Source organism: Pezoporus flaviventris, unplaced genomic scaffold, assembly GCF_033815535.1.
Source record: "Pezoporus flaviventris isolate CSIRO_AGI_PZ_B2104156 unplaced genomic scaffold, CSIRO_AGI_Pfla_v1 ptg000015l, whole genome shotgun sequence".
NCBI classification, from domain to species: Eukaryota; Metazoa; Chordata; class Aves; order Psittaciformes; family Psittacidae; genus Pezoporus; species Pezoporus flaviventris.
The window spans coordinates 41,177,190-41,203,144 of record NW_026892563.1 but is presented as its reverse complement, the minus strand read 5'-3'; the positions used below and the strand labels follow the sequence as shown (position 1 = coordinate 41,203,144).

The 25,955-nt window shown below is 44.3% G+C and overlaps 2 protein-coding genes across 2 annotated transcripts in view; both read left to right on the top strand.

Moving 5' to 3' along the window:
- Nucleotides 1-5,999: 5,999 nt before the first annotated feature.
- Nucleotides 6,000-7,501, top strand: LOC133269184 (olfactory receptor 10AC1-like). The gene has a single exon (XM_061453133.1). It carries the CDS (start codon nt 6,494-6,496, stop codon nt 7,499-7,501), a length of 1,008 nt encoding a protein of 335 aa, XP_061309117.1. The 5' UTR covers nt 6,000-6,493.
- An 8,866-nt stretch (nt 7,502-16,367) lies between these two features.
- EPHA1 (EPH receptor A1) overlaps nt 16,368-25,955 on the top strand; it is a 33,292-nt gene continuing 23,704 nt past the window's right edge. Inside the window, exons 1-2 of the mRNA XM_061454310.1 lie at nt 16,368-17,616; nt 20,751-20,818. Coding sequence (XP_061310294.1) covers nt 17,523-17,616; nt 20,751-20,818 — 162 coding nt within the window. The 5' untranslated portion in view covers nt 16,368-17,522. The remainder of the gene's footprint in view (nt 17,617-20,750; nt 20,819-25,955) is intronic.

Here is a 25,955-nt window from a genome sequence, read left to right as displayed (position 1 = left end):
TCTTCCAATAACTTCATTTTTTTCCCATACAGGTAAAGCTTGTATGTTTATGACAGCATTCACTGATACACGCCACCATTTTTTCAGCAGAGATGCAAGACAATGCCTTTGGCTGGGTTAGAGTATGAGTAAGTACGATGAGGTGAAAGAAACGCCCCACCTTTAGCAAACCATGAGGAGTCAAGTGCCAGGCTGCCTATCTTTTATTTTCTTTTTTGGCAAAACTCTGTTTTGGCTGTCTTCTGGTTCAGCATCTTTCCTGGAGTGAGTTCCCAGCCGGTGCTTATCAAGCCAAACAACAGAAACTCAGTGAGAGCAGAGTGATGCTTGTTCTCACCAAGGCAAATGGAAGCCAGTCATCCTGCTGGTACCACCTCACCCAGTTTCAGTTCCTGGTTCCCAGAAAGCTCTGAACATTATAGCAATATGGAAACCCTGCTTCTCCTAAAGGCTATGCACAATTGTTCCAGCGTCTTGTCTCTGTGGGAGGCAGCGTTTCTTGACTGCTGTTAACAACAAAATAGGGACCCAGTACCTGTTAAAAAAAGTCTTTCTCAAGATGCAGCAATTTCCAGCCCCTGGCCCAGATACATCCTGAGCATAATCAGCCTCACTGGAGTCACAAATACACTTCCTCAAGTGATAGTAACATTGATTTTCACATTGCCACTATTACATTTTCAGGAGGGTGAACCTTACGTTTTGCCAGTCACCAAAACCAATTCAAGCAATTTACCTTAAACCTGCCTTGATTTCTCTAGTCAAATAAGTCACCAGAATGTTTCTGAATAACGAAGTAGCTTCTGCAGCTGCTTTTAAAGCCAAACTCTTTGCTTTCTACAACAGAATGATACCCCCAGAGGATCAACATTGCCGTGCTTTTGCATTCAAAGATCTGTGATCTTTCTTACCCTCTTTATTCCCTTTTAGCACTGGCTAGTTACTTCATGTTGCTCGAACATTGCTTTTGGCCTGCTGAGCAGCTTTGTGTCTCTGGGTTAAGTCAGAGCCTAAGGGCTGTCTGGGCTGAAAGCGCTGCTTCCTGGGCTGTCACTGGAACCGGCCATCCCTCTGCTCCAGGCTTCCTGGTACATGTTTCAGCTCTATCCATTTTTGCCCAGATTGCTCCCGATTACACTAAGCTTCCTAGAAATGCTTTCCAGCAACTTCATCGTCTCTCTTGCCTTCTTTGGGGCAGGCTGGCAGTTCATGGGTGTGGATAGGCAAGTGCAGCATTGGTCCTTTTTTTCTGAAGACCAAGGGGAACATCCTCCGAAGCGTGTTGCAATTGCTGATAGAAACTGATATGATGTGATTCATTAACTGTAGATGGATTCCAAGAAGCTCTTTATACAAATTCGGGCCAAGGCAGGCGAGTCCCAAAGCCTTGCAGGTGTGTACTGGGAAAATAACCACACAGGTAGAGTGCGGGGGAGAAGAGCAGGGCTGAACTCTGCAGCAAGGAGGAACATACATCTCTGACACTCTACAGACATGCAAACGCTAATGCTAACGCGCAGCTTTTTTTAATCTATTATGAATTTGGCTGTGAGCTGATGCAATGAAAATGCTGGGAACCTGAAAGGTGTGGTCTAAAGGAGGAAGTATGGAGTCGCTTTGACATGCATATTCTCATCCTCTCCTGCTCATTGTTTGTCTGGTTGCTGGCACTGGGATGCATACCTCACTCCAGCTAACGCTCCCCTGTTTGGTGAGCCATGTTTTGGAGGTAATGTGTAGGCGTGTGTTGAAATGCTGCTGGGAGGGGTAAGCTGCATGTTACTAAATGGCAGCTTATCTAAACACACACAAACTGAAACAGTAATTTGCCTTACTTATCCAGTGTAAGGCTGGGCACTACTGTAGAAGAAAATAAATCGGTGCATCTTACTGCTGATTCTGTAGGATTGGTTACTGGGTACATGCTTATTCACCTAGGTTCACCTCCAGTCCAACAGCAGAAAATGGCCATCTGAAGATGAGAAAGTTGGAACAGACTTGTCAAAATAGTTCCTTGCAATTCTTTATGCATTGTCAGCAATGTAGCAGATTTCTCCTGCGGTTCAGGTTAAAGATGAGGGGACATATAAATTAAAGTAAGAAATAGCACCTAAGTCCCTGAATTTTATTTTATAACGCAGACAGAAACTATACATAAGTTAATCAGCTGCTGTTCTGAAATTCTCAAAGTTTGCTAGAGGGAGAAATCTTACTCTGCAAAGCATTTGACTAAACTAGATTCATCACTGTAAAGATTTACTTCCACTTATAATCTTCCCAATTTGCTAGGTGGAATTATAAAATAACCAGCTCCTCAGTTTTACTCCTGGTACAGCTGCAGAGACAACATGCCACAGAGAGAGGCTTTAGGGCTGTTGTTTTATTCATTACTATACAACGCCACCTACAAATTCCAGCCAGATTCAGAATTCAGCTTTGTAAATGCTTTTAAGGACATTCTGTGCCCTGAATTGTTTGCAGCATCTTAAACAATAAAAAAAAGTGTAGGGAAAAAAAGTTGAAAGTTAAGGAAGTGAAGTGGGAGACTAAAGAGGATAGACTCCACCTCTGCCAATCTTCAATTCCAAGAAGTGACATGACAGGTTTAAGAAAAGAGTAAGAACATTTAAATACAACTTTGGATTCTGAGTTCAGCGTAATTTCATGGTTGTGGCACTACAGAATCTCTGTTAGTGGCCTTGGAGGAGCTAAATCTCTGCAAGTAGTCCAGCCTGTGACAGCAAAGCTCCTCAGCTACACACAGATCTGCTCCTGTCCATACTGGATGTCTGACCAAGGCTGAACAGTACTGTAGACTCAAAGGAAGATTTAAATGGGGGGGGGACGGACCATGGAGATCTTTACACCTGCTCTGAGCACAGCTAGCACCAGAGCTAGATCAGGATGCTCATGCCCTTGTCAGGTTAACCTTTTGCAGGGCCTGTAGCTTAATTCTCAACGTGTGAACATCCTCAAGGAAGAAGACCTCCCGACCTCTCAGGACGCTGTGCCAGTGCTGGACCACCCTCTTGAGTAGGAGGGTTTTATTTCTTTATAGTCAATCAGAATGTTGTGAATGTTTCACTGAGAGTACTCTGGCTCGCTTGTCTGTGTAGCTCCCCCCAATAGCTAGCTAAAGTCATCAGTTAGATCGCTCTTTGGCCTCCTCTTTGCCAGGCTGAACAAACCTAACTTCCTCAGCCTCTCCATGCTCCTCTTGAGCTCATTATCATTTCTCCTATGAGGAACTGCAACAGTGGACACAGTATTCCAGATGTGGCTTCATGTGTGACAGACAAAGGTGAATGATCACTTCCCTTTACCAGCTGGCTACATACTTGCTATTGCAGCTCAGTATGTGGTTGGCTTCCTTGCCTCTTCCTGGCTCATGTTCATCTTGCTGTCCACTGGAAGCCCAGGGTCTTTTCTGGAGAGCTGCTCCCAACACTATTAGTCCCCAGAGTGGTCTGATGCATGGGGTAGTTTTGTCCCTAGGTGACTATGCCATATAGATAAAATATTACAGAAGACTATTGTGAAAGGTAGACTTCCTCTCTAAACAGTGTTCTGGGAAAAATCCTAAGGTACCATATTTATGTATCTCTGCCAAGCTCAGTTAAAGGAAAGCAGTTACATTTTATGGTCCAAAACTTTAACTTTGCTTCTCTCTTCTATCTATATAAGCTTACAGATCTCTCTAATGATTCCAGTGTAAGTGGCCAGGAATGAACCTAACAATGGGAATAAAAAGAAATCTGGCCTGAGTAATTTCAGTCCTATCCACCACTGAACAATGATTTCATCTGAGTCAATAAGAAATAATGGATCATCTGAACTGCTGAAACCTACACACAGTTCTACAGATGGCTTTGAAGTTTTTATATCTGCTTTGGTTTGCCTTTAAGTGTGAGCTTGGTTTAAGCTTACTTAAAGACCTCCTGATTTATTTCTATTTAAGAAGAGCAGCGATGCATCCTGATAATTAAATCATTGCCTTTTCAGGTACAAGACAGACCAGTGAACAATCAGCTCCTATCAACTGCTTCAGTGGAAGGAGCAAGAGCCCTCTAGGAGGGTGCCACAACACTGCCTTATGCTGAAGGTGCAATTGCATCCTGGTGCTTGATTTAGAGAAAAACTGCAGACTTCCTTTTCTTGGGAGGAATGGGACTGCCTGTCATTCATGCAAGGAGGGAAGAGGCATCAGGGAAGAGGAGAGACCTCTGGGTCACATTATATATAAGGAACTGGATCCTGCAGAAAAGAAGAGAGGATGATTATGAAATGCTGAAAGAAAACATTGCCTCTAAGGACACTCACAGCCAGAGGGACCCCAGCCTGGGCAAGAGGCAGAATCTCAGCCCAGTCTGAACTGCACACATCATCAGGAGGAAGAAGTCTCTCTCTCCTTATCTTCTAACGCAGAGACGGTATGTTCTCACTGAAGAGATCAGTTTCAAATGAAAAGAAGGGGACCTCTTTTTTCTTACCCACTCTTTAGCTTTGTTGTGTTTAGTAGAATCCTCCTGAAGTCTTGGTACTTGAAGTGAGGGGAGGCACAGCTGATTCCAGTCAGCAGTCATCATGTACCAACCCATCATCCCTGTTTTCTGTGAAGACTGACTACTTGCATGCAGTGTCAAGAAAGCTTTATAGACAGACTGTTTAGAAGAGCTATCTGGGAGGTTCTGCAGCAGCAAAAGGTGGATGTAGGAGTTAGCCATGGCTTTATAAACCCTGAAAACTGGGTCTAGAAGTAGTCCTTGTTGCTGTTGCAGGACCACTGCTCCCTCTGCACTCTCTAAAGAGCTCCTTCTCCATCACTGACTGTCCGGTTTCTTTTTGTCTTGAGCCTTACAGTAAAGTTTCTTCCTGAGTTTGTAATTTTGCTGATTTATGCTCTGAAGCACAGAGATTTAATTCCTAGTTTTGCACCTGAGGTGATATAATTGTGGATTGCATTATTCACCTGAGTCCCCAGATGTTTTGAATCCTGCTGAGATGCTGGATCACAAGGAAACCAGCACATTCTAGTGACTGGAGTAGCAAAAATAAAGGCAAAGGTGTATAGGCTTATCAGATTCACTTCCTCAACTTTATTGATTAATTCTTTCTGTACCTTTTTAAAGATGTCTTCTTTCCAGGAAAATCCATGTCTTCACTAACAATTTTTTCCATCAGCTTCCCATTTCCTCTATTCTTTTTTCTTGATGGCATTGGAATATTTAATGTGATTTTCCAGCTTCTTTCATACTTAAATATTGCTGGATTTTTTTCATATGATCAGAAGTCTTCAAGGTATTTCTGCTTTTATTCCTGTTTTACAGAAAGTGTAGAAAGAATTGGAATTATTCCTTATAGTGAATATTACATTACATGATGAACACATGAGCAATAAGCACTGTTCACCTGTGACCAGTATATGTAATTTATTATTATAAGGCTCATGTAATTTATTATTATAAGGCTCTCTACATCCTTGTCTTTTCTAGATTTTTACAACTTAAACAGCTTTGCATCACTTCACATTCCTAGGAACTTTTCATTCTTCCTGTGATGAGCAAGACCTCATTCTATCTAAGTCCAAGCTATTAGCTTTGTATTTCCTTTATTACAGAGCACATTGCCATGGACATCTTTGTTTTGACTTTGGAAGTTCGTTTACTTTAACTCTGGTGCCATAGGGCTCAGACAGGCATAAAGACATAAGCAGCCAAAATGCCAGCTCTAATTTTAGAATCCTCATGTCTAACCACTGACCCCTTCCATTTGAAACCCTGTTTCCAAATGAACCTTGAGGCAGATCCGTTGGAGGGGAGGGAGAAGGCAGGCAGTGAACACCTTGAATTCCCATTAACTGGTGTCAGACTGTAGAGCACAAACTCCAGCTCACTGTCTGGTTGTCCCTGTACATCTCTGGCACAGATGTACAGAACTGCAGTATTGGTGTGAATAGAGAACAAACAGGTCTGCCGAGGAGTGGAAGCACCAGAAAGAGCAGTAGCAGAATGTCTGCAAGACCTAAGTGTTGATGGTCATCAAGATCCTAACACATCCACACATCCATCTACAGCTTCTTTCGACACTCAGATTAGGAAGGAGCATCCAATTACGACTCTCAAAAGCAGGACAGGATGGAGTGCCTAATCAGTGTCAACTCCTAACGGGTACATAATGCATGTTCAAAGCCTGCACGTGATCACCAACCTAAGAACAACTCAGAAGACGTGATGAAGACACAACAGATGACATTCCTTGTCATCAGCGTCATGGTGAAGAATCCTAGGCAGATCATTTGGGCACAAGAACCTTGGTGGCTGTGAGAATATGGGTCTGAGAGTGTGTTAAATGAAGCTGAGTGAAATCAGTTTTGGTTTTAAATGAAATCACCTTCCTCCCCATACAGTGAGCTTTAACATTATTTCCTATGTGGAACTGATTGTCAGGCACTGGGTCAAATTCAACTGTCTCCCTTCTGTTTCTCTCCCTTTAGATGCCATGTGAAGGCTGCATGGAGAGGGACAATAAGAGCACTGATGCAACCATGGAGTTCCTCCTGCTCGGCTTCTCCGAGCTGCTCTGTCTGCGAGTCCTCCTCTTCCTTATCTTTCTCATTGTCCATTTGGTCACACTGGCAGGGAATCTGATGATCTTCATGGCAGTGGTTATGCAAACTTGCCGTCCTCCCATGCTTTCCTTCCTTTGCCTGCTCTCTGCCATCGAGCTCTGCTATACCTTAGTCATTGTCCCAAAGGCACTCCTCGGCCTGATGGTGGACGGCAGCACCATTTCTTTCATAGGCTGTGCTGCACAAATGCACCTTTTTGTGGCCCTCGGCGGGGCTGAATGCTTCCTCCTCGTAGCCATGTCGTACGACCGGTACGTTGCCATCTGCCAGCCACTTCACTACATGGCTTTCATGAGTGAGGGGTTCTGCCTCAGGCTGGCTGTGGCATGCTGTCTGGGAAGCTTTGCTATAGCCCTGGGGTTGACAGTGGCTGTTTTCCGCTTGCCTTTCTGTCGGTCTCATCGTATCAATCACTTCTTCTGCGATGTCCCTGCTGTGCTGCACCTCACCTGTACGCAGGGTTATTCCCCTGAGCTGCCCTTGCTGGCTGCCTGTGTGCTCCTTCTGCTGTTCCCCTTCCTCCTTATCCTGACCTCGTATGTTTGCATTGCTTCTGCTTTGTTACACATCACCTCCTCCATGGGAAGGGGCAAGGCCTTTTCCACTTGCATTACGCACTTGGCCATCACCTTGCTGCACTATGGATGTGCCACCTTCATGTACATTCGTCCTAAGTCCAGTTACTCACCAGCTCGAGACAAGATGGTGTCTCTGGTCTACACCAACATTACTCCATTACTGTATCCCCTCATTTATAGCCTGAGGAACAAGGAAATCAAGAGGGTCCTCAGGAAAATGTTCAGGAGGAAGAAAATAGCTCAGCTGAACTCTGATTCTATCAGAGCTGTTATATGCGTGTGTGGTAAATTTTAGTACAGCAAACGTGCTTGTTGGAAAATGGCCTCACAACCAAGTTAGGACCAGATCCTACAGCAAATATCCAGCCAGAATTCAACATCCATCAACACATGAATGACAAAAAGACACCTCTGCGAAATAAAACCACCCAGACCTAACAAACAGATAAAGGTCTCTAACACAGCACTTTACCTAAAAGGAAATGCTGCAATGACTTTTGAGGATGAAGAGCTTTGATCCATTTGTGGTCTCACTTCTGTGATCACAGACATGCTTACAGTCACCATCATCTCAGCAGAAAAGATCAACACAGAATTGTTTAAAGCTGCTGCATTGGTTTCATTATATTTCCGTCAAGATGAAAGTAGAAACTGGAAACTGGGAAGTAAATAAAAGAGTTTAGACTGGTAAGTTCATCAGAACAAAAAATCTCAAGGTGGTTATGGGAAGGTTGGAAGAAGAAAGCCCATACCTAGAAAGAAAAGGAAATTAAGCAGTGGTCTTCTCTGAATGTAGGAGAAGACTGCATTCCAGTGTCCCATCACTGGATCATTCATGTAAAATCATCTTACTCTGAGTTATTCTAGATAATGAAAATGAAAGTGTCATTGATTTGACAAGAATATGACTTTCCTATGCCGGTTTTGCAGGAAGCAATCTTTCGTTTTACATGTTTGAATTGTTCCTATGGCAACAGAAAGGCAAAGAAACTGGTCTTATCGGGTGACTTTTACCAGGAATGACTGTATCATATAAACAAGGATGCCTGAGAAGTGCTGAAATCCATTGTTGTAAGATTAATAATACCACTGTCACTGTTATTGTCATTTCTTTAACAAAACCAGTGAGTTACAGCACATGCTGGATGCAGCAGACACATGAGTCTGAAAGGTACAATACAGTGTTATTTTGTGTGTTTCCTACATGTAGGCAGAACAGGATGACTCAGATAAATTATGGAGGATCAGTTTCGGACAGGAACGGGGGGGGGGGGAAGAAGAAACTTCGTTATTTTATTCAATACTTCCCTCCTCCGTGTCTCTTTAAAACCCCAAACAGACCCTATGATCCAGAACCCACTCTTACACATCAAATTGTCAGGGAAAAGTAAAATAAATTAAAAGGCTTGCTTCTGTTTCTCTCTCTAATCCAAAGGAATTTCATCACCTCAGGTGCCCTCAGCTTTTTCCCTTGGCAGGCTGAGAGAGCAGAGTGATATTTGCTTTCTCTGGGATACAATCATTAAAAATTATGGTAAGTGGATTTGAATAATGTAAAAAATTGGCACTGTAGCTAAAGAAGTTAACTTGGAGCCATCAGACAAGAGAGAAAAGTGGAACTGAAAACTCACATTAAAACCTGTCTTCAAGTTGACAGTCTAGTCAGCCTAAAACACTAACACAGACTACTGGCTCTCATGTCAATGAATACCTAAGTACTGCTGTAAGCAAAGGTTTAGCTTCATTATTTAAAAGTATCAAAGTTGTAGTGAACATTTTAATCACCTGCCAGTTCTTCCAAAAATGAGAAGGGGAAAAGCACATTACTTACAAACAGAGAAGCAGTTCAGAAGTACATTAGAGAAGTACTTTGAATCAAATTCTATTAAGTAACTGTAATGACCATAGGACAAAACGGAAGCATCAATTCCAAATCCTATCAAGTCCACCAAGCCTTGAAGTTAATCCTGCTGAAAGCATTGGGCTCAAGTACAGACCTTTCTGAGATTAGTAGGATTCTGCATCAGAGGTTTCTAACCTGCCACTAGGAGGTATTGATATGCTCAAATCATAAATGGCAATAAAGGACAGAAAACACTGAGGTTTGTAATAGTGTCAAAACCTTGATAGAGGCCCTTGGGTTTCTGTAGCTGCTGTAGGAATGGGGTACCAAAGATATAATTGTCTGCTGCTAGCTATGAGAAGATAGCAGGGTTGTGTCCTTAAATAGAGATGCTCCTTCTGAACAACTGCACCTCAGCAGGTCTCTCCTCACTGCAAGAATATGGATGATGCCTTTGGGAAGGACGACATGACTGAAGCTGCAGCCAGGCTAGACTCCCAGCTCTTTAGCTCTGAGATACACGTGGGAAGCACAACAAGCAGTGAAGGCGTTCTGCAAAGACACTGTCTCCACCCAATGTCCTTGCAGATGAATAGAGTGAGGAGATATCCCAGAGCATCTCACTACCCTCACCAGTATTCCCACACCCATTCACAGCCCTTCTCTTGGCCCCTCTCTTATGCCCAGCTGTGTTGAGTGCAGGGCTTTGCTGTATAGATCTGTAGAGAGAACTCAGGGATGAGAGTGGGAAGAGGGGAGCTTATGAGGCAAGAGCAGCAACAATGTGTAGGAGACATCAGAACCGCTTTCTTTTTGAATGTTACCTTTCAATTGCCTGGAGCTGCCTGAGGTCCCTCTTCCACACACCCACCATCCACCTTTACAAGTGGCTGTTTCAGTGCTATTGACCCAGAACTGGGTTAGGGCTCAAGTGAAGTAAGACAGAAACATCCCTGCTGCATGAGCACAGGAAAAAAAATAAAGATAATCATAGAATCACAGAATAGTTAGGGTTGGAAAGGACCTTAAGATCATCCAGTTCCAACCCCCCTGCCATGGGCAGGGACACCTCACACTAAACCATGTCACCCAAGGCTCTGTCCAACCTGCCCTTGAACACCGCCAGTGATGGAGCATTCACAACTTCCCTGGGCAACCCATTCCAGTGCCTCACCACCCTCACAGCAAAGAACTTATTCCTTATATCTAACCTAAACTTCCGCTGTTTAAGTTTTAACCCGTTACCCCTTGTCCTATCACTACAGTCCCTAATGAAGAGTCCCTCCTCAGCATCCTTTTCAAAACTTCACAGAGAACAGCAGGATCCAGTCAGGCAGTGCAGAATTAGGCAAGCATATGTTCCATCTCCAGCCAAAGATGGATAGGGCATCACAACTGTTTGGGTTGGGTAGGGTTTCAAGACCACCCAGTATATGAGTACAGCTGGGCACCTGCATTCCATAAAATGGTCCTGTCCTTTCTCACAAGAATGCATACACCTCCAAATCTGCAGAGGCCTGACACTGGCAAACACAGGTTTTATGAAGTTTTCCAATGAAACTAGCTAAAACATCTCTAAGAATCCCTTCATGGTTTATACAGCTATAAAAAACAAGTATTCATCCTTCCAATTAATTTTGTCAAGGCTGCCCTGAACGAGGCACTGGATGAGAACACAGATCAGTGCTTTTCTCAGTGGTTTAGCACCAGTAAGGCTGTAAGATCACATAAAAACTAAGGAGAATTTGGAGGATGATGGCAGAGACATTGCATAACATTCAGGGTACTCAAGATCCACTATCTTGTATGGCACCATTCAAAGAGGTACCTTCACTCAAGGAGATACTTCAAGGTGGTATCTTGAGTGCTACCTACCAGTACCACTGATACTGGTAGGACACCAGTGAAATCTCCTTTTTAGTATAGAGAAACCAGTGAAAGCTCCTTTTTTTTGCACAGTCATGTTTTGCTGGCAATTCAGGTAAGAGATTCCCTAAAAATTGTTCCTATAAATAATCAGCCTCCTAAAGGACTTAAATGCACTTGTATTGTTTCTTTACTTTTCTAGGAGTCTAAATACACAAAGTTTACTAAGGGAATGTGTTTCTGTTATGGATTAGGAAAGTGGAAATTCTCCCAGAAGTCCAATTTTAAGAGCATGAAAGATGTTTCAGTGTACTGACTTCCCTGTCATATTATCACAGCCTATCCACCAGCCTCCCTTCTTCTTGATTCTTCAAAATCTCAGAAAACCTGCAGATAAACCTATATTTACACAAGTAGCTTCTTTTGTCCTTTGATCTGAAGCAGAAGGAAAGCATCAGGGTGAAATTAATACAGCAATTTACAGCAATGGAATTGTAGCCAGTGAAAACAGATGTGGGGAAAGGCTCAAACCTTTATTATCACGCAGGTGAAAAGCTGTCAAAGATGGGGATTTGCTTTAGTGAGAAAAGGTCTATTTTTTCCTCACGTTTATAATTCAACATGCCAAGGGCAACAGCAATATTGACTTTAAAATGACAAAAACTAGAATGGTATAGGATATTTATAGAGAGATTTACAGAAGAAGAGATGAGTCCTTCCTGAGATTGCTTTGTGCCATTATCTGAAATTACCTACCCAGCATATATAATCTGATAGGATCTATATGATATAAAAGAAGTCTGCACCCCCATAAACAGGCTAATGGGGAACAAATACGTTCAATATTCTGCCCTTCCCCTCCACAATAAAAAAAAAATCCTAAACTCTAAAAGCTTTGTATTTTCCAACTGGGTTGCTGTGCAGGCCTTAAAGTCCCTTTTAATGGAAGCAACCAGGAACATAGGACAAGAAATAACCTGGAGCCCAAAGCGGAGTTGAGGCATGAGGTGAAGCTCCATGCCAGCTGGTTGGTTTCAGAGTCAGTTTTACACTGTCCTGCAATCAGCTCCACATCAAAAAGCTGACTGAAGGTGCTATAATTCCAGCATTGTACTGTAACCCAAAGCTCCTAGCTCTGAAGATCCTCTGTGTTGAGTTGTCTTCCAAAGTCCATGAAAAAGGGAGGATGGAAGTCAATACCCATCCAGTGTGTACCTTTAGCTTGACCTGCATAAATGCAAAGATATGAGACGGTCTGGTTTTACAAATTGGCATGTAAAGCTGAGGGAAGACCAGATGGCTCAGCTGCATATGGCCTCTAGCCTAGCCACTGCTGAAAATCAGGTCTCTTAGAATCTGTGCCATGTTTTATGGTGGTTGCTGTCAGCATTCATTTTAGTTTTCATGTTTGATTTAACGAAGAGTTCAAGTTTCAACAATCAAATGGGTAGCTGAGCTGGAAATAGACTTGATGGAGAGTTGGGAAAATGCTACCACAATCAATGCCCTCTTTCCACCTGCAAGACAGCACGGTGTCTCTTTCAAATGTCTTCTCTTGATGTCAACACTGAAACCACTCCAGATGAACGTAGGTTGTTACTACAGCAACCAGTGGAGGCTGTTCCCTTTCTGCACAGGACAGCAATGCTACAACACCAAAATTCAGCTACAGCAGCAAAAAACATGGGCAATTTTCTTGTGTTTAGATTGTGGAGACAATTGTCAAGAAGAGGACCATAAAAATATCTGTAGACTTGAAACAGACATAAAAGCTTTAAAATTCCTATTAAACTCCCCCGAAACGAAAAGCTTGGTTAATTCACACATCCCGCTCGCTGTAGAGAAAAGAAATTTAAACTCACACTGTCAAAGCAACTAGTGATATGGCTGCTGGCTGCGTGGTGGTAATGCTGATTGTCTTCAGTGTTGGTGAGGCATTTTCATGCTTAAGCATCATTAATCCAAGCATGGGAAAGAACAGCTAGAAAATAAGAACTAATTACAAATGACGGAGGGGTATGTATGTCGTGCAGAGACTACTGCTGCTCTATTTTGAGCTGGATTCAATTACTAAAATAATATATCATTTTTTTCCACAATGTACTTGAAGAAGTCATAACATCTCTACTAGAAATCAGATTTCTCTGGGTCAAATTTGATGTTTATGGTACATATGCTTTTGTGTTGGTAATGCTCAAGGAGAAGTTGAATACTGGTATTTTTTTCCCCTATTTTTCTTCCTGAGGTCAAGTAATAAAAGAAATAAAAAAGCAAAAACTTAATGCCACCAAGATAAATAAATACATGCCCAGGAAGAATGTGCTCTCAGAGAGGAGTGGTAAGTAAGTGGTAAAATTGCACTTTTTGGATTTATAAGTATATAATGTGCTATAATAGCTGTTAGAAAGTAACTAACTCTTGTCACCAGACTTGTACCATTTAGGGCAGTTTTATGAATATGGCTGGGTTTACAGTGCTTTGAACTTCTCAGAATCAGAGAATCCCAGACTGGTTTGGGTTGGAAAGGACCTTTACAGCTCATCCAGTTCCAACCCCTGCCATGGGCAGGGACACCTTCCACTAGAGCAGCTTGCTCCAAGCTCCTGTGTCCAACCTGGCCTTGAACACTGCCAGGGATGGGGCAGCCACAGCTTCTCTGGGCACCCTGTGCCAGCGCCTCAGCACCCTCACTGGGAAGATTTCCTTCCTAATATATATGTAATCTGTTCTCTTTCAGTTTAAAGCCATTCCCCTTGTCCTGTTCCTACAGGCCCATGTCCAAAGCCCTCTCCAGCTTTCTTGTAGGCCCCTTAGGGCACTGGAAGCTGCTCTAAGGTCTCCCTGGAGCCTTCTCTTCTCCAGGCTGAACAACCTCAACTTTCTCAGCCTGTCTTCGTAGACCCTGTACATCTCCAAGGGTGTTCCTCTCCGGATATGTGAGGAAGAGTGAGGGAGTGTACCCTGCTTCTGCTGGGAATGAAACCCCACATCTATTCCCTGTCTCCATCAGCTTAATCCATTCCCTTGCCCTTGTTATTCTTCTCAAGGGGGAAAGATAACCAGCTTGACTACTTGTGCAGTCAAGTCCTAAAGTCCCTAAGCTAGGGGTGACCATTTCATGATCAAGAGGAGTCACTTGTGCTCCTTTGAGCTGTTTAAAATAACCTGAGTTTCTGAATGTTAAAAGTCAATGCATGAAACTAATTAAACAGCTTAAACCACTAGATGGTAGGAGTCTATTTTCTGCAGGTAGACTGTCTGAAGTCAGTTGTTTGAAATATTCCAAGATAATTGCTGATGGAGTAAAGCCAGAAAACTTTCCAAGATAAAAAAAAGAAAACACTACAATATTAAACTGTGGTTATGGAGGAAAGAATAAGAGGGAGAGGGAGAGCACACATTCTCTACAGGGAACTAGACACTGAAACAGAGCATCCCCTATGTTCTACAGAACTGTCAGGGATTTTTCTTAGAGTTGCAGAGAAAGTGGATAAAAGGAGTGAATCAGATGCCACAGAACAAGGGCAAGTTCCTCCTTTAGGCTGAAGTGGGGCTTGTTGCAACACGCGACTGGGGCCCCTGGGAGCCCTATACATCTGTGTTGCTAGTAACACCTTACTGAAAGCCAGTTCGGGATGCAGAGGTTCAAGTTATCAACACCAAAGGGATGCTTTGATAGTTTCGGATGTAACATCAAGCAAGGAACTCCAGAGACTTGTTTCCAGGTTCATTTTCATACATGATCTAGAAGGATATTTAACAGCACAAGAGTGAAACTTGCAGCTCTTTCTAAAATGTGAGCAGCAACATTCACAATAAACAATTTATAAGAAACATATGAAAGAGATCTGTCTGAACTGCAGTTCAAAAGAAGCACATCCCAACTCAGCCTTGGGAGTGCCCTTTGACTGTCCCAACAGTACCTCAAAGCAAGACCTGGTGCATATCCTTCCCCCTCACTTCCCTCACCACAGGCCCACATACCTGTAGGAGGAAAGCCCAGGTGTGTTGTGTAGTGATGTTTTCCAGCTAGATACCTAATCTTAGTGATGCATGAAACAGGATACTGAGAAAGTGAATAAAAAAAAGATATGCCCTGTGATTCAGAAATACTCAGAGGGACTATAAACACAGGATGAGAGTCAACCTACAGACATACTCAGACTGCAGTTATTTTCTTAGCATCAAAAAGCACGCAAGAGATGGGAAGCCCACTGAGAAGCCACAACAGTGGCATGGAGGTGGTAATCACAGAATCATAAAATCTGATCATAGTGATAAACATTCCCCCCCCCCCCCCCCACTAGGCACTGGTGAGGCTGCACCTGGAATCCTGTGTTCAGTTCTGGGCCCCTCACTACAAGAGAGACATTGAAGTGCTGGAGCGGGGCCAGAGAAGGGCAATGGAGCTGGTGCAGGGCCTGGAGCACAAGTGTGATGGGGAACAGCTGAAGAACCTGGGGGGGGTCAGTGTGGAGAAGAGAAGGCTCAGGGGGGACCTTATTGCTCCCTACAACTGCCTGACAGGAGGATGTGGTAAGGTGGGATTGGTCTCTCCTCCCAGGTAACAAGGGATGGGACAAGAGGAAACGGCCTCAAGCTGCACCAGGGCAGGTTTAGATGGAGCTGAGGAACAATTCCTTCCCCAAAGGGTGCTCAGGCATTGGAACAGGCTGCCCAGGGCAGTGCTGGTGTCATCATCCCTGGAAGCATTCACACACTGCGCAGATGAGACCCTCAGTGACATGGGTTAGTGGTGGTCTTGGCAGTGCTGGACTTGATGAGCTTAAAGGGCTTTTCCAACCTGGTCGGTTCTATGAGTCTATGATTTTATTTATTTATGTATTTGTTTACAAAGACAAAATCCAAAATTATGATGCACAAGCAAAATGATGCTGCCAGTGAAATACTCAGTGAGTTGTATGAATAATTCATACGTAGTACTCCACTGTATTGGGTACACTGTCTGTGTAGATTCCCTCTTTTTCCCTTTGGATCAGTATTTCAGTGCAGAGGAGGACATAATAAAATTCCAGGCATTTGGGGTTTCTCCATCTTTATGCTTACTTGTTTATAGATCTGCTGCAGATCTTGATCTTGCTGTTTGCCTATCATTGTACACGTCCTGACTGGGAGCTACAGCAGGTGAACTCCAAGCAAACAAAGTACATGTGACTTCTGACCACCGTCATCTGGAATACCTCAATTTCTGATACTCATTAGCCAACACTAACAAGGGGGGAAGAAAAAGAAAGTAAGTCTTTTCTAGGCCATCTTCTCCAATAAGCCCTAGTAAATCTGTTCCTGCCTAGAACACTTTGGACAGGATGAAACTGGAATAAATTTAAGATATAACTACTTTAAATGACATTAACATTTGAATTATTTGTACTGGTGTTTTACTTCACGTGCCATGTAAAATGTAAAACTTTAGTATTTTAACCATTTGTTCTCAAATTTCTCTTGCCTGTGTTCAGACTTCTTGGGTTTGCCAAAGATGTATGGTTAGAGAATCACAGAACTCACCACAAAAATGTAGATGTAAAGGACCTCAGGAGGTGTGTAGTCACAACCCCTGCTCACATCAGGGCTGACTCCAGAGGTAGACAAGTTGCTCATGGCTGTGTCCTGGTGAGTCTGGAACATCTCCAAGGGTGGAGATCCCCTAGCTTCAATAGCCATCCTGACAAAGTCCTTTCTTTAGGCTTCCTTGGGGAGGAGGAGGAAGAGAGCGAGAGGAATGCAGCCTTACAGCAAGTGGAGGAAAAAAGTCATCTGTATTTTATGGGGAAGGGTGGAAAAGCTGTGTATGGGTGGGAGTAACATCCTTTACGAATGGCAGAAGAGATACAACATAAAGCAAGTTATTTCACGTTTATGTGCTTCGGGAAGGAAACTAAAATCTTTCCTACATAGGAAGAGAATCCTGGCTCAGTTCCTCTCCCATGATTTTTTTCTTATTGAAAAGCAGGCACTGTTCATTGATGCTGAGGCACTTACTGAAAGAAAAACAGTACTTCTGCCAGATAAAACGGCATGGCTATTGCTCTGTGGCATAGCCATGGCCGCTTCCACTGCTTACAGACTTAGGAAAATCCTCCTAAATACCTGCTGCAAGGACGGCATCAGCCACATTACCGCAGGGAAACGGACCGAGCAGTCCCCATCGCAGTGTCCGGGCTGCTTTCGGCTCCGCAGAGCGGCCCGGAGCCGGCGGCAGAAGGGGTGCGGAAGCAGGAGCATGAGCGGGGACGGTGGCGAGGGCTGCCCAGGAGGTGGCAATCGGGAGCCTCTTACGGGACTGGAGCAAAGGTGGAGGGAGGCTCCCAGGAAAAGGTGGCTGCCTTTAAGGTGGGTTTATTTGCCTGCCAGATGGGAAGTCTGTGACCAGCCCCTTTAAAACAGGTAAAGGCAGTACGGCTTCTCCACCCACTTGCCTTGATCTTTCATCATAACTGTGGGCCAGGCAAGGGAGGTTGTGCAATGTGTGCGCTCCAGTCGGGAGGCTGCAGGAGAGGTTCATGCGCTGCGAGCAGGAGCCAAGGCTCGGAGGCCTGAGCCAGCAGAGCAGGCAGGGGCTGGCAGCCAGGCCCCCTCTCCAGCCCGCATGGAGCTGAGGACGTGGAGCAGTGGGATCGACCTCTCCCTTGGGCTCCTTCTCCTTTGGGCTCTCCTTCCTCCCGAGGTGCCAGGGAAAGAAGGTAAGCAATGGGACCCACCAGTTGCTCTGCCTGGAGGCTTGGGCTTGGGCGGAGCGGTAGAAGGGGACCTCTCGGAGCGGTAGGGAACAGGGTCTGGTGAACACGTGTGGGGCCTCGGGGACAGCAGAGGGACAGGGGTCTCTAGGGAGGGCAGGTAGGCGCAGAGGAAGCAAACCCCGACCGAATCACGGTGGCTCAGTGAACTGAGTCCAGGTGTGTCTCCCCCTTCCCAGTCGAAGCACAAATGCCTCTGCGCATCCAGTGATCCAAGAGAATTCTGTCTCTGTTTGCCTTAAACACAAGTGTTGCAGATAACAAGTTTAAACACAAACTCAGAAAGTTCCCCCCGCCTCCTGCCGCCAACACCCCACAGTTTCCTTGGGAAGCCTTTTTGGGAGTTAACCCTTGTGAGCAAGAGGACAGTCATTTTTGCAGAGGCTTGGAAGGTGAGACAGCCTCCTTCACCTACCCCACTGCTGTAAGTAGCCCAGAGCTGGGCTTTACAGTTTGCTCTTCCACCTCTTTTCTTAACACTCCCTTGCTTCCTTTCCCTGTTCCATACAGTCCCTTCTATTGGACGTAGTGATCTTTTTTCTTCCATCTTGGCACAGTGGTTATGAAACATCCGGGGAATGGAAATTTTTAATAGAGAAGAGAGAAGGAGTAAATCCCTGCTCTGTTCCTTACCTCCTCCTGCAGGTAGTTCCTGCCGGACACTTCTACTCTGTTTTGCACAGTGAGGAGCGTTGGGACTTTTCAATCCCAACGACAGCCCTCTCATTTGCTGCTCCAGGCTCTCGGTCGAGAGGACTTAGTCATAACTAGCAGTTCAGCCATGGGCTCTTCTCAGACTCTGTGAGTGCTAAGTGCTCTTTTAAAGCATTCTTGACAAGCACATTTATATCGAGGATCCGGCTACATGGACAGAGCTAGCAGACATTGTGGAGAAGGCCGGACTAGGTGAGAAGTAACACAAGGTATCACCAAGCAGGTTCTGATTTCCGTAAGTGTGTGACCAGTAGTTGGCAGTAACAGACGGGGACTTCACCTGCCAGCTTCTCCCCTATCTCAGCCATCTCATTTGGGCTGTGTCTGTGATGCACTCTTCCTTAACGTGTCTATCTGGGAACAGCTCATTTCCCCGGCATCCTCTTTTATCTGAAGTCTTTCTTCTTCCTGGGCAGACCTCCTCCCATGTGGCCAGCCAGCCATGTGAATTCCTAGCAGTGAGTTTGTGGACCCAAGAGCTAGCAGCTGCTGACTACCTGAGTTCTCGTACTCCCTGTTTTCTTGTAGTCTTGCTGACACATTCCTACTTTCCTTGGAGGATCTCTGTTGTGGGTTTCGCTCCAAGAGGTACTTGCTGAGAATGGACTTTGCCTGCTCCACTGGGCACTGAGCAGCTGAAGCCCAGCAGCGTGGCAGATGGGCTCTGCAAGGTTCCTATCCCAACTGCTTCAGAGTTCCTTTTTCCTTGCTCTGCTAGAACTTGCCATGCAGCCCCTCTCACCTCCACATCACTGCTTCAGGCCTGAAGTGCGTGGGATAGATATTATCTGGGTGATGGTTCTGGAAGGACAGGCTACCTCACCCTGGGAGCCAACAACACAAGTATAGTATCTCAAACTGAGAGCAGAAGGGAAGGGAGTGAGGAGCCCTGTCTGGACAGGGAGTCTGTGGCTAGCAAGGTTTTGCCATATGACCATGCTGTGAATGCTGTGAACTTGCAAAACCTGGATTCCTGCTTTTCCCTTCTCCCCATCATGAAAGAGTGTTTCAGAGGTGAGAACAGCAGCTCAATCCCTCTTATCTCTGATTCTGGGCCCACAGCCTGCTTCCTCATTCCACAGGACTCTTGCTGGTCTGCACTTTACACTATTACTTATAGTTGGCAGGCAGTATTTGTAAAGCAGTCAGATGAGGGGGAGGAAATCTGGTTATTTAAATACCATTTAAATAATGCCCCCCTGCTACCTTTCAGCCCCAAATTCTTTTCTGAGATGGTTTAGTGTGAGGTGTCCCTGCCCATGGCAGGAGCGTTGGAACTGGATGATCTTAAGGTCCTTTCCAACCCAAACCATTCTATGATTCTGTGTTTAGAAATAACCCCTCTGAATACACCTGCAGGCATCTAAAAGGGAATCCAAGGAATTTTTCCTGTTGCCTTATGTTCCCATGCGATAGGTGCACCAAAACTAATAGTCTGTCCTGGCAACACTGGCAGACCCAAAGGCAGGCAGAAAGCTGCACATCCAGCAGCGCAGCTTATTCTCTCTTCTCCCTGTTTGCTTACAAAAGGATAGATTTTTAACTTCTCTTCAGATCAGGACTTCAGGGCAATCTCTGATCACATTTTCTTATTTCTTTGAGGGATAAGAATGAACATACCACTGAATTTCTCCTTTGTCCCACGACTCCAGGAGCCAAGGCTTAACACAGCCATGCAGAGCAATTCTGCAAGAGGTGGCAGTGCTGTGGCTGGGAGCCATTATTCTCTGGCTATCATGGATAAAACAGTTGGAGGGGGGGAGAGTGAAACGATTTCTAGCCCATGGTAGGTAGCCTGGAGTAGATGTAGAGGGCTCAGCAGTTTGTGCAACTGATGCCTCTCCTGTCGATTTGTGCTGTGACAGTGGTAAGTCCCTTCACTGCCTCTGTATTACCCACTGAGTTTCAGGTACTGAATAGTACCTCTAGGCAACACCGATTGATCTTTTGTGTTGGTAATTTATTTGATTGCCTGCCTCTTCATCCATTTTGTCTGCTGCCTTCCTATTTGGAGGAAAGATGTGTTCAGGTGCTAATGCTGGGTTCCCATTTCAATAGGCTGCAGCCTCCTGTTCCCATTTTCAGGTAGCTTTAGGAAGCAGAAGAATTTGTCGGGGTTGCATTTTTTATATGCAAGATGAGAGTGGAAGGGGAGGGGGACTCAAATATGAGGAAAACCTGACTCACTGCACTGTCATGTATCATTCCCATCCTCTTACTGTGCTTTTTGAAGGTTAAAGGTCACAAAAGATGTGGGGTTGAGAGAGGAAGTGCAGTCTTTGTGACAAAAAGAGGATGAGGTCATTCCATGGGCCATGTAAGCTGGGTCATTGACTTTCCCCCCCCACTCTTCTTTTGGTTTTCAGTGGATCTACTTGACACAAGCACTGCGCAGGGTGAACTGGGCTGGCTTCCAGACCCTCCAGAAGTAGGGGTGAGTACACATGTTCAAGGAAGGGGAGCCACTGGGAGTACTAAATGGTGGAAAAGCATAATCCAAGTTGAAATTTCACTCTGCCTCCCAAAACTGGGCTTCTGCAGCTCCAACCTCTCCTGTGCATTGTATGCTTTCTAAGCCTCTCTTCCTTGCAGCCCCTTCACCTCTGCAGCCTCACCCGCTAGCCAGTTGTTTAAGGACTGATACTTATTGACTTCCAGTAACTCTCAATGATTAAATATGTCCTTGAAATATATTGTTTCCATGAAGTAATAAAACTTAATGGAGAAAAGGGGAAAAAATCATCACCCAGTTTTTCATTCTAACATGTTGCAAATGCATCTTATGTCTCCTTTTCCAGGCAAATAGCCATGGCAGATAATTTCTGTCTCCAAGTCTCTCAAGAATTTAGCATCTTTGTCTGTTTAAGGTCATGCTGTCTTTTCACCCCTTAGGTATTAAACTGAATGATTCAGTTAAACAGTTTTCAACTCGGCATCTGACTTAAGAAATAGCTGTTAACTCTTGGGGCAGGAATCTGGACTACTGGGTGGGCTGCAAGGTTCTAGGCCTTTACACACAGCTGGTAATGACAGAGGAACTTCCTTTTGCTTCATGACTTTAAAATTGAGTTGATGGAAGTGCTTCAAAATCTATTCCTGAAACCACTGCACAATTGGACCCCAGAAGACAGCTGAGCTCTCAGCTATTTTTGTACAAGCACAGCTATTTTGTATGAAGCTGAGCAGTCCCTCTAGCATCACAACCTATGGTATTGAAGATGGTTTCCTTTGTAACAGAAGGACCGTGGGAGTGGTGGAAGGAAAAGGGAATTCAGGGACTTCACTGCAGTAGTTTAGTTAGAAGGATGTATGTTAGTTAATGTGTAGTTCCATTCCCTCAGCCATGCTCTTATCTTTCTAGCAAGTCCCAAGGTCTCCTGTGGAGAAAGAGTCTTTACCCTTGCCGCTTATGAAGTAGACCTGAGTTCAGCCTGTTCCTAACTCATTATCATAACTTTCCTCTGTAATGTGCTGTGGCTGGTTTAAATTCACCCCAGCCTCCTCCTGGTAGTCTTTCTGGGTGAACCAGAGCCAGACAGTGAGGTTATCCTGTACTGGCACAACTGCACTTGTTTCATTAGTGCAGCTCTTTTGGTTATTATTATACCTTACTCAGAACAGATGCCCTAGTGAGACATACATGGAGAAGATGTTTTGCCTATTGTTCTCTTTGTTGTCCCCATCAACTGTCTGTGTGGTAATTTCAACCCAATACTATGCTCTAGGCATGTTCAGGATGAAGTCTGCCTCTCGAAGAGACTGGAAAAAAAAACACTGAAAAGTGCATTCTAAAAATAATCTGATAGAAAGAAGACAAAACCTTTGTTCCAGAACATGTGATTTGTGCACAGGAGGTGCACAGTGCTAGGAGCTGGCATACCCTTGTGCTTGTGCTACACCTACTGCTTAATATATGTACATTTAAAGTACAGTAGTTGTAACTGGGAATTGTAGAGGATGCTGGAAAATGTGGCCTGAGAGCAAGCCAAAATAATAGATCAGAATACTGAGGCCTGATAAAGTAACAGAGGGTGAAGAATGGATTCATTGACTTCTGATGAGCAATTCTTTTGCAGGGATTTGTCTAATGACGTCATTTCCCAACCACGATTAGGTGGAAAGCTGACAAACTGCCACAAGCAAAAAGGGTACAATGGGTGATTCTCTTGGAATCAGAACTTGGAACAACTGCTTCTGAAACCATTCTTCCAAAACTGAAGAAGTAAATATGTTCCAAAGAGAACTGAGGTTAATTCAGAACATTTTCTGACACAAAAGAGCTAAGATTCATACTGAGTACCTGCCTAGCTTGATTATTAACAGACTGGAAACCTCAGAACCGTGTTGCATACAGAGCTGAAAAGTATATTTCATGTAACACTGCTACTTGTGCCTAACCAGAGATCTCCCATACATTAGCTGGATTTGTGTCGATATGGCTATCACACAGAGGAGGAATTTGCTGTGAAGAATTTACATACTTTATATGGACAAGGTCTCTGAGCATAGCCCAGAAGAGGTTGGATAATTCTGTGGAAGCAGAATTATACCTTTTGTTTTCTCCTCTCTGCTTTCAGCCAATGACAATGGATTGTCATATGTGATTGTTTCATGGTTAGACTTGGTCTGTATCCAGTATAGACAATGCTTCTGCTAACACATGCTCAGCCTAAGAACACCACACTGTACACCAGTCAGTTTTGGGCAGCATGGATACTTTTTCTGGGCTTTTAGAGTATGTTAACTGGCATCTTGCCTAAGCTTAAAGGTAGTGTTTAAGTGAAAGTGTCTGTACTCTAAGTAATGTCTGCAGAATTTTGTTTGCTAAAAGGTCTGTGCTATCTTGCTTTGTAGTAACTCTTTAGAATTCACTTGAAGCTACTATTGAAAACTAAGTCCTTAAAAAGGCAGACTGTAGTTCCTACAGTCACTTTCTTACCTATCTTACCACCTTCACCCTCTCATCATCTCTTCAAATTTGCCTTTGAAGTTTTGAGACAGCAACACAGTTGGGCATGGGAAGGTGTATTACAATACTACTGGTGGATTCCCATCTTTTAACATACGTTCGAAAGCTAGTGATGATCACTTGGAAGGTGTCAGGAGTCCAGAATTTACTTACTCTGACATTTCTTCAAGGCTCCCCAGGCTGCACAAACAGCCTAACTGCTTGAACTGATGTAAAAACACTGAAACTGACCAAAAAGGACTTCTCAAATCTTACCATAAATAAATTCAGTTACCAGGCAGAGTAGCATTGCTTCTTAGCAGCTTCTAAATCATAGAATCACAGACTGGTTTGGGTTGGAAGGGACCTTTAAAGATCATCTAGATCCAATCCCCCTGCCACAGGCAGGGACAACTTCCACTAGAGCAGGTTCTCCAAGCCCCATCCAACCTGGCCTTGAACACTGCAAGTGATGGGGCAGCCACAGCTTCCCTGGGCATCCTGTGCCACCGCATCAGAACCCTCACAGGGAAGAACTTCTTCCTTCTATCTAATCTAAATCTACCTTCTTTCAGCTTAAAGCCCTTACCTCTTGTCCTGTCACTACCTGCCCTTGTAAAAAGTCTCTCTATAGATTTCCTTTAGGCCCAATTTATGTACTGGAAGCTGCTCCAAGGCCTCCCTGGAGCCTTCTCTTCTCTAGGCTGAACAATCCCAGTTCTCTCAGCCTGTCTTCATAGGAGAGGTGCTCCACCCCTATGATCATTTTTGTGGCCCTCCTCTGGACTCACGTGAGCAGGTCCACATCCTAAGATGGTGGGGCCCCAGAGCTGAATGCAGTACTGTAGGTACTCATGAGAGCAGAGCAGAGTAGAGGAGAAGAATCACCCTCTTCACCTGCTGCTCATGCTCCTCTTGATGGAGCCCAGCACACGGTTGCCTTTCTGGGCTCAAGCACACACTGAAGCTGGCTCATGTTTTGCTTCTCGCCAACTACCATCCCCAAGTCCTTCTCTTTGGGCTGCTCTCAATCAATTCTCCCCCAGCCTGTATTTGTGCTTGGGATTGCCACAACACAGGGGCAGGACCTTGCACTTGGCCTTGTGGAACTTCATGAGGTTGGCACTGGCCACCTCTCAAACGTGTCAAGCTCCCTCTGGATCCCATCCCTTCCCTCCAGTGTGTTGACCGCACCACACAGCTTCGTGTTGTTGGCAAACTTGTTGGGAGTGCACTCAATCCCACTGTTCATGTTATTTCTCTCTTATTTTGCTTCAAGTATAATCTGAACAGTTGGTGGTGAGGAGTCATGTTATCCCCTTGCATTCTGCTTTCAACAGACAAGATCCTGAGCAACCCAACTCAGCTTTGGAGTTAGCCGTGCTGTGAGTAGGGGACTGGAGGAGAGACCTAGAGGTCTCTTCCCACCTAAATCTTTCTGTGTTTATGTGGTAGTTTTTCACTGTTTGTTCATTAGCATTCTGAGTTTGAATTTTCAGGCCAAGCACAAAAGATCCTTCCAGTTTTACCTGATTTAATGGTTTGAATTCTGTAATCTCTGTCCCGATGGATTTTCTGTATCTGTTTATGTAGGCCTATGATATAACATAACGGGCAATCCAATATTTTTCTTTAGTTGCTATGATTATTTCAGCCCCAGCTTATTGGCCTATCTTGAAGTTTTCCTTTTGTCCACTATTTCCAATTTCCTTTTTGTGGATGTGAATAGTATTTGCATAATCCAGTCATGCTTTCTTGAGTATAAGTGGCTACTTAAGATCCTAGCCATTTGTACTGTAGGATGCTGCATACTGGGCATCTCAATATGATTTTCTGCCTCTATGCTGTTGAATAGGTAGTAAATTAAACACACTTCATTCTTCTTTAGCTGGTATGTTTTCTTGGGAGGCATGCTTTCACCAGTTCTACAGCTGTCTTTCCTTTTAAGAGAGTCCTTTTTTATAGTAACTTTGTTTTTAAGTTGGATATCTGTTATTTCAGAATATCACATGAATTCTGCTGCTGCTACTAATTCCCAAACTGTGTTACTACACATTAAACATACAGCAATGCTCAATTCTCAGTTGGTAGCTGGTTTATGGAGCTTATTTTCCCCAAATTACATTCCTGCATGGATCATAGTATTATTAAAGCTTCTACATTATTCTGTTAGTCTCCTTTCAAGGCTGCCATTGTTCTCAATCTCCTATGAGAGGAGGACATAATCTTTTTTTCTGCTTATTCCATACTCTTGCTTGCTTCCACACATACTTCAGAGTGTTGCTCTCAGTTTCTACCATGTCTCTCAGTCCCAAAGTTTACTTTCCTAGTAAATCCCAGGCATAGTACAAATTCTACGCTTCTTGGAGGACCATGCTCTAGGCAGACGTATCTATCTCAAAGCTCCAGCTAACTTGTGGTGCTTTTGTGTTGACATGAGGAAGTTCAATGAATCTTGCCCACTCTCATTCAACATCTAGAAAAGGGTGAATCAGCTTCCTGAAGCTGCTAGGCAACAGTACTGTCACCGCTGTAGTGCCTGAGCAGCCATGGTGATGAATGTCATGGTTGTGCAGCATCTTCGCTTTGGCTCAGAACGCCGTCTTCTTTGCCCTTGGAGTCA